The 18,764-nt window shown below is 39.1% G+C and overlaps 2 protein-coding genes across 2 annotated transcripts; one reads left to right on the top strand and one right to left on the bottom strand.

Moving 5' to 3' along the window:
* Positions 1-6,083: 6,083 nt before the first annotated feature.
* med9 (mediator complex subunit 9) lies at positions 6,084-6,877 on the top strand. Its single transcript, XM_086290625.1, has 2 exons — positions 6,084-6,196; positions 6,404-6,877. Exons 1-2 carry the CDS (start codon positions 6,117-6,119, stop codon positions 6,621-6,623), a joined length of 300 nt encoding a protein of 99 aa, XP_086146751.1. The 5' UTR covers positions 6,084-6,116; the 3' UTR covers positions 6,624-6,877.
* A 280-nt stretch (positions 6,878-7,157) lies between these two features.
* On the bottom strand, positions 7,158-8,497 carry LOC147332631 (dexamethasone-induced Ras-related protein 1-like). The gene is made up of 2 exons (XM_086290624.1): positions 8,142-8,497; positions 7,158-8,025 (listed from the first exon to the last, which is right to left on the bottom strand). Exons 1-2 carry the CDS (start codon positions 8,410-8,412, stop codon positions 7,502-7,504), a joined length of 795 nt encoding a protein of 264 aa, XP_086146750.1. The 5' UTR covers positions 8,413-8,497; the 3' UTR covers positions 7,158-7,501.
* Positions 8,498-18,764: the final 10,267 nt, after the last annotated feature.

Genomic DNA, 18,764 nt, shown 5'->3' with positions numbered 1-18,764 from the left:
ACCAAAGGCAACAGAGGACCTTCAAAAGCGTTGGTATTACCTAATAGTCACAGCATTAAGGAGGTGGCTTAGTGGATAGTGACTTATAATGTTCTCATACTCGTGCTGTGTTTAGGAAAGGTGGTGGAGAAAGTTGTAAATGAGTGTATCTGCACCTGAGATGACGGCAACCAAGATCAAGCAGCTGGTCTCAGTACAGCCCTACTCTATCACACTAATTACTACCTTTATACATTATGAACCCAAGGCTGTGTTCCGAAAGCCTGTGTATGATTTGCATGATTTCTTTTTATGATTTCTTTTTTAATATTTATGAGAGGGTTGAAAAAGAACAGAAAATGTTTTTGTTTGTTTGTTTTGATTCATAAAGTGCTACTTTCTTACATTTTTCACTTGGGGGCAGTGTTAGCTAATTTTGCGCAACAAAGCCCACAATTCTGGATTTTATATACTGATTTCTAACTATGAATTCATTCCCACATTTAATATCTCTTCTTTTTAATACAGCCCATTTTGGAGAAGTCTGTGCAAGCCTCAAGCTTGTCATTGCTCTGCATCCCCTGTTGCTTATAACATCTCTTTTTTCCCCAGTATCATTAAATTAAAACAGACTTTGAAGTCTGATCATAAGCACACAGAAAAGGAAAAGGTGTTGTATCAGCATTATTACCCACCAGATGTTTTGCTTGACACCAAACAAAGGCTGTATTACACTATTTGGGATTTCCTGAGGAATATTTTTAATTCCAGTTATACAGTAAAATGCACTGCTATTCCAGTAGTGGTCATTCCACAGGAGTGGAATTGTTTTTCATGAATAAAATGGTACTGTATGGTTCCAAAAAATCTACACTGAAAGGTTTATGATGCTTTTGTGAGCTTTACGTTGTGGGCATGTCATGATGGTGGACTCTCTGCATGTAGAAACAAATTAAATATGAACTCTTCTTGAAATTGCACCTACTTCCCTGAAGACATTTTCCGAAACGTTAATGTTTTCTGAATGCATGTTATTAATCATTTATTAGTTAAAAGAAATACATAATATTAAGGTGAGCACCATTGGGCCTGAGACTGTCCTTTTCAATCACGAATAGTAGCTTTTCAGTATGCAGCAGTGAACCTGACACAGCATGCCTGTTTTAAGTTTCAGTAACCTGCTGTCTTGAAGACATAACAGTTCAGATGATGCTGTTTATCCTCAACCAAACGGAGAAAAATATGTTACTGTCCAATATTGAGACAGGCCTCGGGCACATTGTACTATTCATATTTACGACATTCATCAATCTTACCAGTTTCTTACCAGTTACCTATCTGTCATTTGGACTTTTTATTTTTTTTTCTTTCAAATGCAGACATGCACAAATTCCCTTCTTATCTTGAAAACAGTCAAAACCTTTTTCCCGCAGTGCCCAATTTATTTCATTTAACAGGCAGAAAATATACTGTTTGTTCAAACCTTGCCTGAGTCCTCAGCAGCAATGACTCCATCTGTAATTCAATTATGGAAATCAAAGAGGCCTGTTAAAAAAAAACCCAAAGCTTCGTGGAACCGAGCTTCAGATTTCTTGGAAATAAGAGACGATGAGCATGAACGTACTCTGGTTATAATCAGGATGTTGAACAGTAAAATGTCAAATGAAGTGCAGGAATCAATTAATAGCTGCACCAGCTTATTATGTTCTCCTGTTTTGGATAGACCAACAACTAAGAACAGACAGAGTGCAAATGTGCATTTCATGTTACATGCCACAGAGGCTGACTAGTACAACTGAATCCTGACCCCTGATCTATCTCATGCACATATCCTCAAGTATCCATGGCAGTGAAGTAGTGTTTATTAAATTAAATGCAAATTTGGATTGGATTATGACCAGCAGCTGACCGGATAGCTCTTTGGTGCACATAAAGACACTTTGTGAAAGCATCTTTCCTAGAAACTTTTATGAAACCAGGATTCACATGATGGGAACAAATCTCTTGTCAAATAAAACTTCCACTTTGCCCTAAATCTAAATAACAAGAAAGGTTCATTTTATTGGGAAACGATTTGTTTTAATGATGCACAGCTTCAGTGACTGTGTCTTTCATATAGAGATGCATGCTAAGATTAGACCACAGATTAGCAGACAGGACATCTGCATCCTGTCAGAGATGCTGGGAGGTGACACATCTGTTGGAAACTGTCAGCTGCCCATTCACGTCATTACAGAGGCTGAGTGGGGAAAGGCAAGCCACTCTGGGACTCCTATATATGGGTTCAACTGGAAGTGTCCTAAAGTCACCCAGGCTTAAAAGATATCTATAATTCCCTTGTTAGCTATAAGTTACAAGTTTAGTCTGGGCTCCACACGAGATATGTTCCAGGGCAAAGTTTTACTGCTGGAGTTCTTACATAGAAATCTATGTTGAGAGCTAGAAAATAAATAAATCACATTTTGTTATGAAGTATGATGAAATGATTACTTCTCAAGACATTTTAAGTAAGAAATAAAATAGGAGCTTTGTGTAAAAAAAAAAAAAGCAAACAACCAAACAGAAAACAAAACAGAAGAACTACTTAGAAGAGTTTTTTCTGTTGAATAGCTAACCATAAATATGTAAATGCATACTCCATTTTAATAAACATTACTGGGAAGGATATACACTGTAAATAGTGTATATCCTTCCCAGTAATGTTTATTAAAGGAAGGCTGAGGTTGATATTTACAATTGTCCTCTGTGAAATTCACAGAGGACAGTTGTAAATATCAACCTCAGCCTACCTCACATCTGAAAATTGACTTCTCCCTTCTTCTACCTATTGCTGTTGAGATGAACTAGATGTGAGAACTGTGATCTTTGAGAACTATGAAGGATCATGCAAGTGTGAATAGATCTATGAGCTGAAAGTGATGTTTAGAGCTTACAGAACACATGTGACTGCATCTACAAATCACTATTCCTTCACGACTACCTGTGATGTTTAATAAAACCTCACTACCTCTGCAGGCATTCAGTCACTTTACTTGAAAGTAGAGCCATTGACATTTTCACTAAATATTATATAAGCATAAGCAGCACGCCCCAGCACTGTTGACTAGTATGTGCTGTTGGCAGCAAGTAAGTCCTGGATTTGAATCCACTGGCTGGCTGGAGCCTTTCTGTGTGCAGTTTGCACATTTTCCCTGCGTCAGCATGGGTTTTCTGGCCTGATCCCACAGTCCAAGGGGTTACATTAATGGTGATTTTAAATTTGCCACATTGGTTATCGTTCTGTTTGCCCTGCAGTAGAGTGTGACCTATTCAGGGAGTACTCCACAGTTTACCTTTTGGCAGCTTGGATAGGCTCCAGTCTTAAACTGGATAAATAGAAGAAAACGGACTAGAGTAGATGGATTACAGAAGCCATTAAAAAAAATAATTAACATGGATTTTCCTTAAATCTATCAACATTTTTCTACTTTCAGTTGCATCACAAGGTGTTGACAACAGGTATTTGATTTTGCAGTTTTATGCTAGAACATGCTTCGTTAACACAGCAAGTGTAAGTAGATGTGTTAATTATCATGCTCTGCAGTCACTGTATATATGGAACAACTAATTTAAAGAACCGTAATGAAAGCAGGCCACTTACAATAAAACAAAATATAAGTCATAATTAAAATGTTACATTTCTAAATGCTTTTCATATACTTTTAACTTCATGTTATCACTGTCACTGCTTTCGCCGAATGAATAGTCACTTGAGTATCAAGAACAGGACTAAAGATGTCACTAATGTTCACGAAGCCTAAAAACCAGACCACACCACAAATAAAAAATGTTCAGTCAAATAAAAGTCAATGAACTAAATTCCTGTGTTCATATAATAATGGGATATTTATTCTCTCTACTGTGCGTGTTAGCCATTGGGATATTTTCATACCTTTCTAATAATGCTGGGTCACAAAATGACCCACTTTTTAAAATGTATTAATATAAGGTGTCAGAGCTTTCCCTGACCCAAATGGTAAAACACTTAGGGAACATAATGCCCAACAAACTCAATCTAGGTCACCTGTACTAACTCATGTAAGTTTGAGCAGTATGTAACACTCTGTCATACTGGAAATTAGTGTGAGGACTGAGCTTCTGGTAGGATCTTCAATGATGCCACACACTGAGGTATGAGAGAAAATGTTTCCTGCTGACCTATATTTTTTCATGGCTATTTGTTTTCATCAAAGCTTAATTTCAGCAGCTGCTCCCTTCCTCTTCCCATACCTGGCACACTCATTACCCACACGTAGCAAACACTATAAGGAAGCATTCTCATTAGTCACTGCAGCAATGAGACCACCTCTGTGACACAGCCAATGAATATTTAAGATCATCTTTACTGAGATTTAACTTCACATTTAATGAGGCCAACATAGAGACCTGCTGGTGACTGATCTCCCAGGAATATGGGTCAATGTAAGGGAAGACAAGACAGATTAGTTTTATATTTGCACAGTTATGACAACACTGTGATTTGTTCCTGAGAATTCATTTTAAAAAGGTATTGATTCCATCCTGTTTTCTAGGTTTATCGTATGCCACTATTCTGCATTAATCTCTATAAGTTGAATATAATATATAAATATAGTTGGATACATTGTACTCCATTAGATTATATTTGTGCATGTTAAAGTTTATATGGGTTGCCATGCTTCACTCAACATGCATGACATGTGTTACACTTGTAGGGATAGTAGATTGCATTTACTGCCGAAATAGATGTTTCAGGTTGCTAGGTATTGGGATGTGAAGCAAATTTTCCCACTCATTGCAGGTCAGCTTTGTTTGCTCGGTGTATTAATGGATTATCTGGGCTTATTTAAGGGCCAATGTGTGCTGCCGTGGGTTTCATTCAAAATAAAAAACACCTGGGGAAAGTTATTAGCATAAACAGTAGGAAAAAAATAGGTTTCATTGGTTTCTCTTAAAATACAGTTAGCTTTAGGCTAACCACCACTTTAACACCTTAGACTCAAGATGAGAAGACAGCAACTTTGTTTCCTTGATGCTGTGTAATGAATTCAATGATGACACTTTAAAGTAAATGATGTTGACATCATTTCTCCCTCAGCTTTTTTCAGCCTATATTGCTTAAGGTCATAATTCCCTTTTGCATTTTCATAGTTCATTGGGTGCTCAAAAGAGAACCCAAGGCAGCAAAAGGAATTACATAATTTTAATTGTGCCTTTTTATTTTTTTATTTATTTCAAACATTTTAGCAATGAATGAAAAACTAATCTCCTCTATTTTGCCTTTCAGTGTGATTCACTTTACCTGTATAGTCTGCATGTCCATTCATTCATTCATTGCTCTTTTTCTTGTTTTTTGTTTTGTTTTGTTAGACTTATTTATTTTTTACTTTATTTTCACGAGTTTTTACACTCAACCTGGACTTGTATAGCAAAAACACAAAAATACATTCTGTAAATAATGTATGTGTGTCTGTTTGTTTATGAACTTTACTGCAGGTCAAGAATGTAAAACTTATTTGACATTGTGGCCCACATACAGCTCACTTTTATCTTAAGTGGGTTGAGCCTTTCTGCCAGTGAATTAAATTTTAACTGCACATTTAATCACAGCGGTATCTTAATATTAGAAAAAGGAGAGCGACTTCAACGGTTTTTCCACATGATAAAGAAATGCTGCTGTAGTAAATGAAAGAAATGTATCAGCAGAATTGTTTGGGCTTAAATTATAAGAAAAAAATGTGTAAAATTACAGAGAAAGTTGCCCAGACTGGCCTGTAATTATCTAATTATGAATTACCACTCACTATTTATTTATTCTGGTGGGGATGGGAGGGGGGCATGCAAAACATTTTAAAAATTCATTTAAAAGTCAAAAAAATTGTGCACTCTTTCACACATAGCATCCAGTGGGCCGGACTGCAGTCTTTGCCAGCCGGTTCTGCCCCGCGGGGCTTATGTTTTACACCCCTGCTCCAGGTAACTGAAGAAAATACGTACAGCACACAGTGCGTATCCACGCAATTACAAAGTATAGCACTATATCTCGAAAAGGTCGAATGTAGTGATGTCATCAGCTTTGTGGCTGACGTAAACAATCTGCGCCGGGAAGCTGAAGAGAGATGGCGACAGCTCAGGCGAAGCTCGACAAAGAGAGCGATGACTGCTCTCTGCTGCCTTTAGTTCATGATATTATTAAATGGTAAGAGTATTTATTGGTTCGTGTGTTGTCACATTGTGTGCTGTATGCACGGGACAACACTTGCTTGTCTCAGTCGCTTGGTGGAGTTGCTATGTTGTTTGCTGTGTTAGCTGAAGCTAATGCCGATAGCTACAAATGTTACGTTAAGTGTCTGCAATAACAAAGCAGACGGATGACGCACTCTTCTTTTCCCCCATTTGCTTAAAGCATGGACAAAGACAACCAGGATGTCCTCCAAGAACTTGGTAAACTAAAGGCAAAGATCCAGGAGGCTCGAGAGCAGATCTCCAACATGCCGGGGATAGACAGCAGTCCGCTGGAGCAGCAGCAGCAGCTGGCCACGTTGCGGGAACAGGTTCGCACCAAGAACCAGCTGCTGCAGAAATATAAAAGTCTGTGCATGTTTGACGTGCCAAAAGCATCGTGAGACTAAAAGACTTGGTATGCACGCAGTATGGAGGAAGTAAATGGAGGTGGCGTGATTCAGGAACACCGGATGGACATTGAAATAATAACCGTCTTTTCTTTAATTGTGTCGGACTGCAACATGTTTTGAACTTGTCTTTGTTTTGTGTTACCACAGCGCAAATTTGTTTATATGATATTTGTATTAAATTGGGATTTTTCGCTTTTTTGAGTCCCATGATATTGATACGTTGTAATAAATTGTATTTTGTATAAGCTTCGTCCTTTAAGGTTATTCGGAATACATAAAACAGACTATGAACCACGGCGAGCTTCTTAATAAGGGCTTCTTGCAGTTTTAATCTGCATGTGAATGACGTGTCAGGATGACGCAACAAGTGCATTTTAACAGATGGACAACATTTTTCTAGTTAAGGGAAACGGAGATCTGTGAAGAGTGTGAAGCTTTGTTTTTAATGCAACTTCTTGGAGATTTGCTTGAAATGAAAAAGAAGGGGAAGGCAGACTATAAAAGTAACAAGTTTTATTTTCTTATGCAAAAGTCTGGGTAGACAATAAATACACATTTAGCATTAAATTTGATCATAATGGAACAATCAAGTTTCACCATGGTTGAAAAAGTACAGTGAAGTGTAAACATGTTTCTTCTTTCCTCAAATGCTGCTCTTAGAAAGTTAAAATAGAGACAGATTTACAGCATTTTCAGAGCATCTACTGCACTACACAGAGATTTATGAGCCGAGCTAGTTCACAAGTCTCAGCCCAGGCTGCACCACTGTGTCAGTTTATGGGCTTACATATTCCTTGTCAGTAAACTGGCTATCCACCACGGCTCCTAACCCTCACAGAAAAGTCTTTCACAAACTGGCAAATGAACTGTCAGCATATGATGCAGCCTTTCTCTTTGGCTTGGCTGCCGCCTACAGCTTTCTCCTTTATGTACATCAAGTCACTGTGCACGCTTGGTCTCCGTGCAAACGGCGCCACTATTCCATATGCGTTCCCGTCCTTGCACTTCTTGTTTTTGAACGACTTCCTGTGGAGAACCTCGCAGTACTGGAGGGAAACTTTGCAGTGTCGGTCGGGGCTCATTTCGTTTGGCAGCTTGGCCATGGTGAAGAGAGTCTGAAACATTTGGTCCACGTTGGTGTTTTTCTTTGCTGAGATTTCAAAGTATGCGCAATGTTCGTCCCCGCCAACCAGCTGCTCAATCTCGTCGTCTTGCACCTCACGGTAAAAGTCCCTGTCACACTTGTTGCCGCAGATGACCAGCGGGACGTCCACGTTCTCCTTGGTTTTGTTTCGCAGGCAGGACTTGGTCTCGTATATCTGGCGCTTCAGGCGCTGCACCTCTTGGAAGGAGTCTCGGTTATCGAGACTGAAAACCAAGATGAACACATCACCTGGAAATACAAGAGAAGGTATATTTGAATATCAAATAAAATTATAATAACAATATTTGACTGTAATTAATTAAATGCATGGTCAAAGCTTCATGTGTCTGCAAAACTCAACTCACCAGTAAGGATTGAAAGCCTCCTGATTGCTGGGAAGGGATGGTTCCCAGATGTGTCCAGAATGTCCAGCTGGTAAACGTCTCCCTTGATACTGTAGAATTTCCTGTGAAAGTCCTCGATAGTAGGCGTGTACTGGTCATCAAACCTCTCGTTGAGAAACCGAGAAATTATGGCTGTCTTCCCAACTTTTGTGGAGCCCAGAATCACCATCCGATGGCAATTCTTGGCCGGGATGTCGAACTCGTTTTCGGGCGGTGACATTTTCTTAATCATGATTGCAGCAGATGCACCCGTTGGCAAATGGTGCTCTGTCAAAGCGATCGTTCAAAAATCCTGTCAGTGATGTGAGGGCTCTAACCTCGCTCTCTGTCTGAAGCCAGAGGAGAGCAGGCTGAGAATTTATGGAGAAGGCTTGCCGCGCCTCCAGTGCGTCATGCGTCACCCTACAGCTCTCAGAGCTGGAGCAAGACCTGGAATTAGTACTGTTTTTGTGCGTCAGCCCTTTCTACCGCTCATCAAAAGAAAACACGAGTTTGTTTTCAGATATAATGCTTAACTGTTTCAAAGTCTCGCCATCAAATATTCCTAATTTCACACATTTCGTTTACTTTTTTCTTCACATTGTTTATACAAATCTAGAAAAGGCAATCAAATTATTCACACATTTATTCACAGTGTGTGCATTATAATGAGGCATGGGACTGCAATAACATTACTGCCTTTAACCCTCTCAAGGCAGGCGTTGCCGATTTGCAACAGTTAAAAACTAACAACCTGATTACCCCACATACATATTTTATGAGTTTTTTTTACTCAGAAGTACCACTGCAGGACTTGGTTGTGCATTAGCAACAAAAAGTTTAATTTGAGCCTGAGAGGGTTAAAGCATTAACCTCATATGAGTATTCAACCACACAGTCCAAGCTCGGGCAGTTCAGACATAAGTCAAATTTCTTGCAAACAAAAGCTTTATTTGTTCTCTTTTACCACTGGCGAGTAAACAGACTGTACATCAGCAGAAAACAGATGGAACAAGGTTAGGGAAACTGAGAGGGGCGCAGTGATACACGCTTATGTCAAAGGGGTGACTAAAATGTTTGTTGTTGTTTTTTTTTGGGGGGGGGGGGGGGGGGGTGATTTTAGTCAGTATATTCCTCCGCATGAACCACCTTGTGTGTCAGCCTGTTTAGAAGATGATTACGTGTTTATTTGTGTTGCTAAATATCTTTAGGTCGTGAGATCATCACAAATGCAAGTAATTCAGGCTACATAAGATTTGGAACACACGTACTCATCAGGTACCCAGCTGAAGTGGGCTGCAGCTGGGTGTACCTGGTGCGCTGCAAGCCATCGATACCCATTTCTATTGATTTTTTGCTAGGTATTAATCGAAGCAGCCCAAGATAGAGCCTTCGGTTTGTGACTCAGACTCTGCTTTTCCACTTTACCAGTTTAATCCCTTATCACCTTTCACTTGTCTTCTCACCTGGGAATCATTGTAGAGAGGATTCAAGAAAGAAAGGAAGAAAGTATTGGGTGTTGTCTGGAATTGCTCGTCACTATTCACTTGGGTATTTACTGTGTAAACAATTTTCTTTGATTTGTCTAACTTACAAATGTTGCTGCTGTTGTGTGTGTGTGTGTGTGTTTTTTTTTTAAATACATTAACAATTTTATGTACTTTTTTCAATAGCAGCCTGAAAAGTTAAACTCAAAGAGTCAATAAATTATAAGCAAGTAGTAATATGATATGACAAAAGTTGTAAAAAAAAACCCCAACTAATTCTGCATAACGTTAAAAAATAATGATATTTCTATTTATAATCTTTATTTTATTCAGAAATTCAGTTTATATATAAACTGATTTTTTTTTAACTCTTAAGTTTTCATTTCTTGTATGAGTGTAGCTTCACTAAGCTGATGCAACACAGCTGCCACCAGGGTTCACAGTGTTGATATATTCAGTCTTGTTGCCCAATACGCTAAATATGCTTGACATAATAAATTATATTTTACCCTATAGGTACAAGTCTGGATATTTACCTTCATTTCACACAAATCCTAAAACTTGCAAATACTGATGACCTTTGTTAGCATTCTGTGGGGTAGCAGGAACGAAATCAGATAGGTGTAGCTAAGCCTGGTTGTTCAGTGCTTCAGTGATGGGTTTGTGTAACCCGGCTGGAGTGAACAGTGCTAGACCCTTGACTATTGGTCAGTAATTAAGCCAGTGTGTTCTCAGTGATGTGTATAACATGACACGTGAGGAATAGCTTGTCCAGGCTTAGGCTTCAATAAAAAGACGTGCATGAAAATCTGATGGGTGATTTTAAATACTCTTATTCGCAGGGGATTATTCTTGTTGTTTTCGAGAGTTCTGATTAAGTAATTACAGTTGCATCAAAATATTTCTGCATATTATAGTTCCACATAATCCCAAAATAGATGGTATGAAGAATGTAAATACACTGAAAGATGTTGACGTTTCTTGGTTTCGGTTGTTTTTTTTCTGATGAACTTTATCAGAGTATTTCCACTGCATTTCTGCTGGACTCATATCGGGACTTTGACTCAGCTATTTAAAAATATAATCTTTATTTATCTTTGGCTATCTGTTTTTATGATTATTTTTCCTGAGGGTTCTCAGCATCTCACTTTATGACCCACTTTCTTGGAATTTGCTGTTGGGTAGTTGGGTTTTTTGTGAGAGGCGTGTCTGTTTCCTTATAGCCCTGCCATGCACACCACTGAATAACAATGGTGAATATGAACATTAGCCTGTGCGAGACATTCTATAGAAGTTACCTTGGGTCCCTGTGACCTCACAGACTATGCACTCTCAGTCATGCCTTGAGCGCAATGTAATTGAATTTTTTTCCATTTGTACAGGGTTTGTACACACTCTGTCTGAATACGGACTGATATAGGTCACATTCTTCAGAGGTCAGCAGTCGTCTCTTCTGTTCATGTCATGATATATTTATCAAGCATTTGTTGACGATCAGACTCTGAAAGAGCCGTGTGATTTCAATTGAAACAGCCCTGTTTCTCTAGAAGTTGTGATGCTGTCCCATTCATCCACTGATTCTCTTAAGTGCACATCAGATCTCAGGTAAAAACTTTCCCAGCTGACACTGGGTGAGAAGTAAGAGATGTGATTTTACCTTAAAAATGATAAGTAAGGATTTATCTTTAAGCATTAACCAATGTTTTTGTTAAGCGACTCAGTAAGTTCATAATAAATTCAAGTTCATAATGAAATATGTTTTTCATAATAGATATTTAACAAATAATTTCATTTCTTGGTAAAACCTCACATTGAATGGGTCATGGTCAGAGCTTATTTGCTTAGCCAGATGGAAAGAAACATCAACATTTTCACAGTGAATTTTCTTGAAGCTCAATGACAGATACACAGACCCAGGCTGCTCATCTAAGAGCTAGCTCAGGGTCAGTCCTAGAACATACTAACACACAGAACATGTTTTTTCAGGCACCATGTCTCTGCATGTGTTTTTACGCTTGTCATAAAACATGAGCCGCATGCACTGACCTGTCTACATGGCTGTCGGTAGAGTAAACACACCAGCTCCAGCCCACTCAGACCACGGCCAGTCACACACATTAGGCTCATTTCCTTCTCAGCCATGTTTGCCTTCATCAATTAGTAAAGAGAACACAGAGGAAAAAGGAAAAAAGAGATAGTGTGATTCTCTATGAGGACAGAATGCTTTATAGGCAATGTAAAAACAAAACTGTGTTATTTTGGTCTGGTGAGAGGACTGAACTCTTCACAACAGACCTACGTTTTGGTGTTATTTTGGGCATCTGAATAGGCGCACTAAGTGCATGCTTTATTGTGAAGAAACCAGTCCAGTTTAAGAAAAATAGAATCTCGAGTGTCCTTATTTTTGTCAATGACAGCACCATAAAATCTGACAACACAGCTGCGGCAGACGGTGGCGACACAGTCTGAGTCTTTTTGCTGAGAGGAGCTGCAGATAATTTTCACTGTGATTTGTGGCTTGACCTCATTTGTGATGTTATGTATAAAAGGAAGCCTAAGCACAAACTGCAGCTACTTCTGTAGAATCAAACTCCCTACGCCAGAAACTACACAGAACACTAAGATTTTCTGCACTATGTCATCATCCTCATTCTTTTCTATGGCAGCGTACACGCATAACACACATTTACTTAGTGACTAATTAATAATTGACAAGAATATGAGCATGTGTGCACATAATTGTGTGAATGAGTGTGTTGGTGGAAAGAGATGGAGTTGGTTCATATTGACTTGTATGACTAATCTGCCCTTGAAGCCTAAGAAGTTTAGGAATAACTCTGGGGCGAGGTCTACCCTGGCTAGGTTGCCAATCTGTCAGAGGGCTAACACAGAGGGACAGACTTGTAGCTAATTTAGGATGCCAAGTTGACCTGATGAGCTTGTGGCATGAAGCAGGTCTGTTTCATGGAGAGCAACACCCACACAGAGCCCCAGTCAGCCTTGATTCAAATCACTGCAGCACAGCACTAGCAACCCCCCCCCCCCCCCCCAAAAAAAATATAAAGCCATTTTTGAAAAAATTGTTAGTTAAATTTCTGGGTCGGGGATGAGTTCCTGCCCCAAGTGGAGGAGTTTAAGTATCTCGGGGTCTTGTTCACGAGTGATGGGAGAAGGGAGCGGGAGATCGACAGACGGATTGGTGCAGCGGCTGCAGTGATGCAAACGCTGTACCGGTCTGTTGTGGTGAAGAGAGAGCTGAGTGTAAAAGTGAAGATCTCAATTTACCGGTCGATCTACGCCCCTACCCTCACCTATGGTCACGAGCTGTGGGTAGTGACCGAAAGAACAAGATCGCGAAATGAGCTTCCTCCGAAGGGTGCCTGGCCTCTCCTTGCCTGGCCACCTTGGTGTTCCCCCGGATAAGCTGGAGGAGGTGGCCGGGGAGAGGGAGGTCTGGGCTTCTCTGCTTGGGCTGTTGCCCCCGTGACCCGGCCCCGGATAAGCAGAAGAAAATGGATGGATGGATGCATAGTAAAATTTCCTATTACTGCTTCTACATTTGTTGCAAGCAGGACATATTGGATGAGATGACATCAAAATATAGATTTAGATAACATTTTTGTTTTAATTGTGTATAGACACAAGGCAGTTCATGCACACTCCATTATGCACAGGGTTATTGAAAACAGAAAAAGAACTACAGGAAAACAGTTGATTTAGCTCAGGTATGAGTTATGATGGTTGGGCCTGCAGGTTTTTTAAATTTTATTTTTAAAAGCTTCTGAAGCTCTTTATGCTCCTCAAAGACCCATCAGATATATTTGATGAATTTTCCCCCCTCCATTTCAAACCTTCCATTTTGCAAAATAATAGGTTACATACTCCAATAAAAGTACTGTGTATTTATCCATGGAATTTGCCTCTGTTTACTAAAGATGAATATGTAGCAATGTGCTAATGATCCTACAAGTGACAATCACAAGATGATGATTATAAGATGGTCATTTGGTTGTTTTTTTAAATACTAGAATCAAACTGTGTTTACATGGCGTGAGGCTTGGGCCTGTTGCGTGTCAGCCCAAGCTATCTCAGAGAAAACCTGTTGAATGAAACAGGGGCCTGTGATTTCCAGTACAAAAGCTTCATATTTCAGAGCCAATCAGAGCACCGGACTCAGTGCAAGTTTACTTTGCCAGCCACCTTCATGTTTGAACAATCTAACAATCTGTCAACCACATTATTATCTACAACAACATGCAAGCTGATGTCGTGCTCTCTGCATGACGTAGAACACGCGGTTGTAAATATGAAACAACAAAACATCTCCCTATATGATAATATGGCTGCCAGTCATAGGTAGGAAAACGCCAGTGTTTATGGCATTTAGTGACCTGTTTTAAGGACTTTGCTGGGCATCACAGTAGGAGGGAAATAAAACAAGAAAATTATATCCTTTTGAGAGATGTCCACGAGGACGGAACAACTTGTTCTATCAGCAATGTAGCTTCAGCTTCTCTCTGTGAGTAATCAGTGATTTGGCGTTAATGATTTCACATACACTGAACAGACAGTGGTTCAAAAGGTTTGTGTTTTTTGACCCATCTGACCTGGAAATTGTCTTGTCTGGTGGTTATTTTCCTCATGGCAGTAAATTTACAGACAGCCACATCTCATTATGTGCACCCAAAGACCTGAACACACCATAAAACATTAGACTCTCTCTCAGGTCACAATTATTATGACTCCCTTTAGAAAACAGTAAAGCCTGGAATAAATCCCAAATGCTCATCAGCTGATATAAAACACAGAAAATGGTGAGAATATAGAGTCAGTCTTTAAGTAAGTTCACATCAATGCTTTGCATTCCAATTTTGCCTTTTTAATTCAGTATCACTTATCCTGAGCCCAGTTTCCAGAGTGTGTGGACAGTTATTTTCTTAAAAATAGCTCAGATAAACACTCTTCACCAGACTGCAGGCCAAATCTGACCCTTTGGTTGTCCCTGACCAGCCTACGTTAGGTGGATTTCAAAGAAAAAAAGATTACACATGCACATCTGTACAAGTGACTACAACTTCAGTGTAAACGCAATACAAATAACTTTTATTAAATGTGAGTTTTGTAGGCCTGAAAACTATGAACTCACACTAAAAATAAAGACAGACTGAAGCACAATGTGGAGTTTTTATCAAGACATAGACTCCTAAATATTTATCTGCTGAAGTTAGAAGTAAGGTTGAGTGCTTATTCTGTGGAGATTGCTGTGTTTAACAGTTTGAATCACCATTATGAGACTACCCATGAAGAGAAATACAACAACTTGACCGATAGTGACATCTGAGCCTTTGCCAGCAAACCTGAAAAAGTAACAAGGACTTATTTTTATCCAAGCTTTACACATCCAGAGATGGAGCTGTCAACACCAGCTTTGTGATTTCCCAACAAATCACTAAAAACAGTGAGCCATTCTCTGGAGAGTATACCAAAGAGTGTTTGATGAACTCTGTCACGCTAATAGTACCTGAGAAAAAATGGCCTGTATTTGTATAGCGCTTTTAGAGCATCCCTCTCCAGGAGAATGGTAACAATGATGGATCAAGGACTTGACTTTTTCTTCTTGGTTCTGGACAAGAGCTGTGATATCCTACTATAAAGTTAAATCCAGATACAGATCCTGTGATGATCACCCGTCTGCCGCCCTGCTCATTTCCACCTCAGACACTAAACCTGACTGCAATTCACTTGCTCAAGCTGAAACAAACAGGAATTCTGTAACTGAACAAGAAAAAACCCTGAAAAACTGAAGATTGAGAAATAAACTACAAATAAAACTGCAATAGCACTTTGTATAAAGTTGAAATTCTTTGAATTTTTGCAAAAGCATGTACATTTTGCTCACAATTAATTTTAGGAATTTTGATGAAATTGTGAGGCCTTTTCTGTGTTTGGTTGTCATCCTGTGCTGTTTCATCTTCTCTTTGTTGCTCTCCCTTTCTCTCTGTGTGTGTTCATGTGTATTTGTGCGAAGACCTAACCATGCCTTTGTGTTTCAGGGACGGGATTCCTTCTGCCTCCCCACCCTTTGTTCCTGTGCACCTGAAGATGAAGAGCTCACCTGTTTGTCATGGATGAGTGGAAATCCTTCCATAATCACCTGAGCATTAAACTCACAGGGTTAGTGAAGCCGGTTCCTTGTGTTTATATTTTTGCTCTGTATTACTCTGTGAGAACTGGTATTCAGCTGTTTTCTTCTCTGCGCAGAAAAAACGAGTTTCTGAGAGAATATATCTGTGTTTGGACCAGCAACCTCTCCCATAAGTCCAGCATTTGAATCCTGCTTGCTCCACTGGTTATGACAGAGTTCGCATTTTCATTGCCCAATTATAACATATACTCTTATCAGTAGCAGTTTATAAAGAGATAAAAATAATATTGAGCAGAATTCAGTTCAGAATAGTCCTGGGTCCATCCAGAACAGTTACAGTTTCTCTTATTGCTCCTTGGGAAAATTAATTGCCCATCTCTGCTCTGCATGCTGCCTAATGAAGGAAATTCCACAATTTCCTTCGGGATTAATAAAGTATTCTGATTCTGATTAACACCAATTATTATCTAAAATTAGGAACCATAGCATCTTAGCATTTTGGTTAGTTATAAAGTTGATGGAGACCAAAAAGGAATAAAAACAAGGTTTCTATGCTAATCTTTCTTTAGCTTTGTGAAATGTTTAGCCATTTCAGCTATAAAATGGCTAAAATATATATTGATTCTGCCTGAGGTTTCTTCCTGTTAAAATGGAGTTTTTCCTTCCTACTGTTGCCAAGTGCTTGCTCAAATGGGGTCATTTTCTTGTTTGGGATTCTTGAGGAAATTGTTGTGGTGATTTGGTGCTTTTAAACAAAACTGAATTGAATTGAATAAAATCACAATATATCTGTGTATTTACTAGCTGGGTCGTTGCCCAAAGTAAAACAACACAGTGGGCTTTCAGGGGTACCAGGGCAGAAGATTACTTTATCATGACAAAGAAGAGAATATAAGTTTTATTTGACAGTTTAATGTTTGTTAGGGAAAGAGTAGTATCTAGCTATCCTACTCCAATTCCTTGCTGAATTTGATATTCTTAACATAAGTTAATTTGTTCTTGTGAGTTTTGTCTGCAAACAAAGGAGCTCAGTGCACCTTTTGGAAAATTGGCTTGAGGTACTACTTGAGTTTTTCCGTGATGCATCCTACCGACTTGTATCAGAGGTAACTGTCCATTACAAAATTGTTATTACTTCAATGAGCAGTGCAGTCAGTGGATGTGTCTACATGAAGTGATCTTATAAATGTTCAACCTTAGACGTCAGTGAGCTGCTGCCCTTTGCAGCACTGTTTACGTAACTGTAATAGTTCTCTCTAAAGAGCAGGAAGGTAGAAGAAAGGAAAGAGAGAAAGGTAGCAAGTCTTTAGCAAGGATTAATATATTTAACCTCACCTCACACACTCACGTAGGCTCCCTTGTAATACCAAATAGTAATAAAATCAGTTGAGCCACCCTCCAGGTCGTTATGTCAACATTTAACCCCCTCTGTGAGCGCCCAAACCCACAGGCACACACACGTACGCACAGCAAATATTACATAAACTCCCACCAGGTACCTGCGCTGCTGTTGTGTACAACCTGGGTTCCGTGTAAAATTACATTACAATTCTTTTCTTTTCTTTTTTTTTGCATGGAATGAGTTATATCTAATAATTTGCAGAACTCTTTAAATACCTTGTGTGATCAATACTAATTTAGCCTTTTTCTACGTGACTCACAGCTCTTTACAAATGAGTGTGATAACACCACACAACAGAGAATGCCACAGCCTAAACACCAGAGGTTTGAAAAGGACACATTCCCTCTGTCGCTTTGAATTTGAGGAGTTTTTAATCACACAAACCTAATTTGCAGGGATTAACTGCATTTCTCTAGGTTTCCTAATCTGTTTCTTTTTATAGAGATGAAAATTTGCTATTATATGTCATTACTTTCCGTATGCCTTTATTAACAGATTTGTGTGTAAGGGAATATGAAATATTTTCTTGTTCAACTCATTTTAAAAGGTTATTCATTTTTATCTCCATGTGCTTTTCCCCAGAGCAACATTTGCATACATTTGCCTAAAATGGTCACTGATAACATTAACACCTAAATGATTATTAAATGCTTTCCAAGGCTGACTAAGCTGTGAGTCTCCAAAGGTTGTGTGCCACGGAGCTCATCATCATTTAACACACACCTTGTCACGATCTAGCCTGATAAAAGCCTACTCATCGAATGCTGCGCCTGATATTACATTTGTGTCAGAGTCATTCGTGATGTGATGGTAATATTAGATTTTCAGTTGCAGTTAATATTAAAACCCCATCATCACATAAAAGTTTTGACTATTAAACAAAAGCCAAAAGAATTCATAGTGGTTATGTGTAAAAGCTGACATATATTGAAATAACCTGGCTTCCATTTAATCCACAGGCATGAATGGGTTAGGTTTTTTGACCACAGGCGTGAATGTGAGCATGAATGTCTAGCTGTTTGTCTGTCTGTGTTAACCTTGCAATAAGCGATGACCTATCACAGGTGTCATTTACCCCGCCCTTTGCCCTGTGGTAACTGGGACTGGCTTTAGCCCCTCTATTACCTTCTGGTTGAACAGAAGAAGATGGATGAATGTGTGGATGGATGGTTGGATTAAGCAGTCTGTTCTGGCCATCTTCTTTGTTTTTGTTTACACCTGCACTGTCTTATTGCCTCCCATTTGGACTCTGTATGATGCCATTTCACAAGCTAGTGAGAGGGCGAGTACTAAGTAGCCAACATGGATATTCCTACTGTTCAGCTAATCAGGCATATATGCATGTTCTTTTCAAATAATTACATAGGCATTATGCACAGCCATGCATAGTGGCCTTCAAGTTGAACACAATTCACCCTTCTTAATGAGCTCTGATATGTGTGTGTGTGTGAGAGAGAGAGAGATTATCTGTGTAAATAAGAAGGCATCAAACGCATCACAAAGCACACATAAATTACAGTAAAACACATTCACTCTACACTTTAAGTTTGAAAGTGAATTGTGTTTACTTT

Source organism: Aulonocara sp. 'chitande type north' Nkhata Bay, linkage group LG4 (genome assembly GCF_057382095.1).
Source record: "Aulonocara sp. 'chitande type north' Nkhata Bay isolate Kocher_YH1m ecotype deep benthic linkage group LG4, A_spYH_male_GT1.1, whole genome shotgun sequence".
NCBI lineage: Eukaryota > Metazoa > Chordata > Actinopteri > Cichliformes > Cichlidae > Aulonocara > Aulonocara sp. 'chitande type north' Nkhata Bay.
This window is presented reverse-complemented; position numbering and strand designations above follow the sequence as displayed.

Bases quoted from the DNA above. Each gene is read 5' to 3' on its own strand.
- med9 (XM_086290625.1), top strand. From the start codon at position 6,117: ATGGCGACAGCTCAGGCGAAGCTCGACAAAGAGAGCGATGACTGCTCT. The intron at 6,197-6,403 runs GTAAGAGTATTT...ATTTGCTTAAAG, and splicing joins GTTCATGATATTATTAAATG to CATGGACAAAGACAACCAGG.
- LOC147332631 (XM_086290624.1), bottom strand. From the start codon at position 8,412: ATGATTAAGAAAATGTCACCGCCCGAAAACGAGTTCGACATCCCGGCC. The intron at 8,026-8,141 runs GTGAGTTGAGTT...TTGTATTTCCAG, and splicing joins GAGGCTTTCAATCCTTACTG to GTGATGTGTTCATCTTGGTT.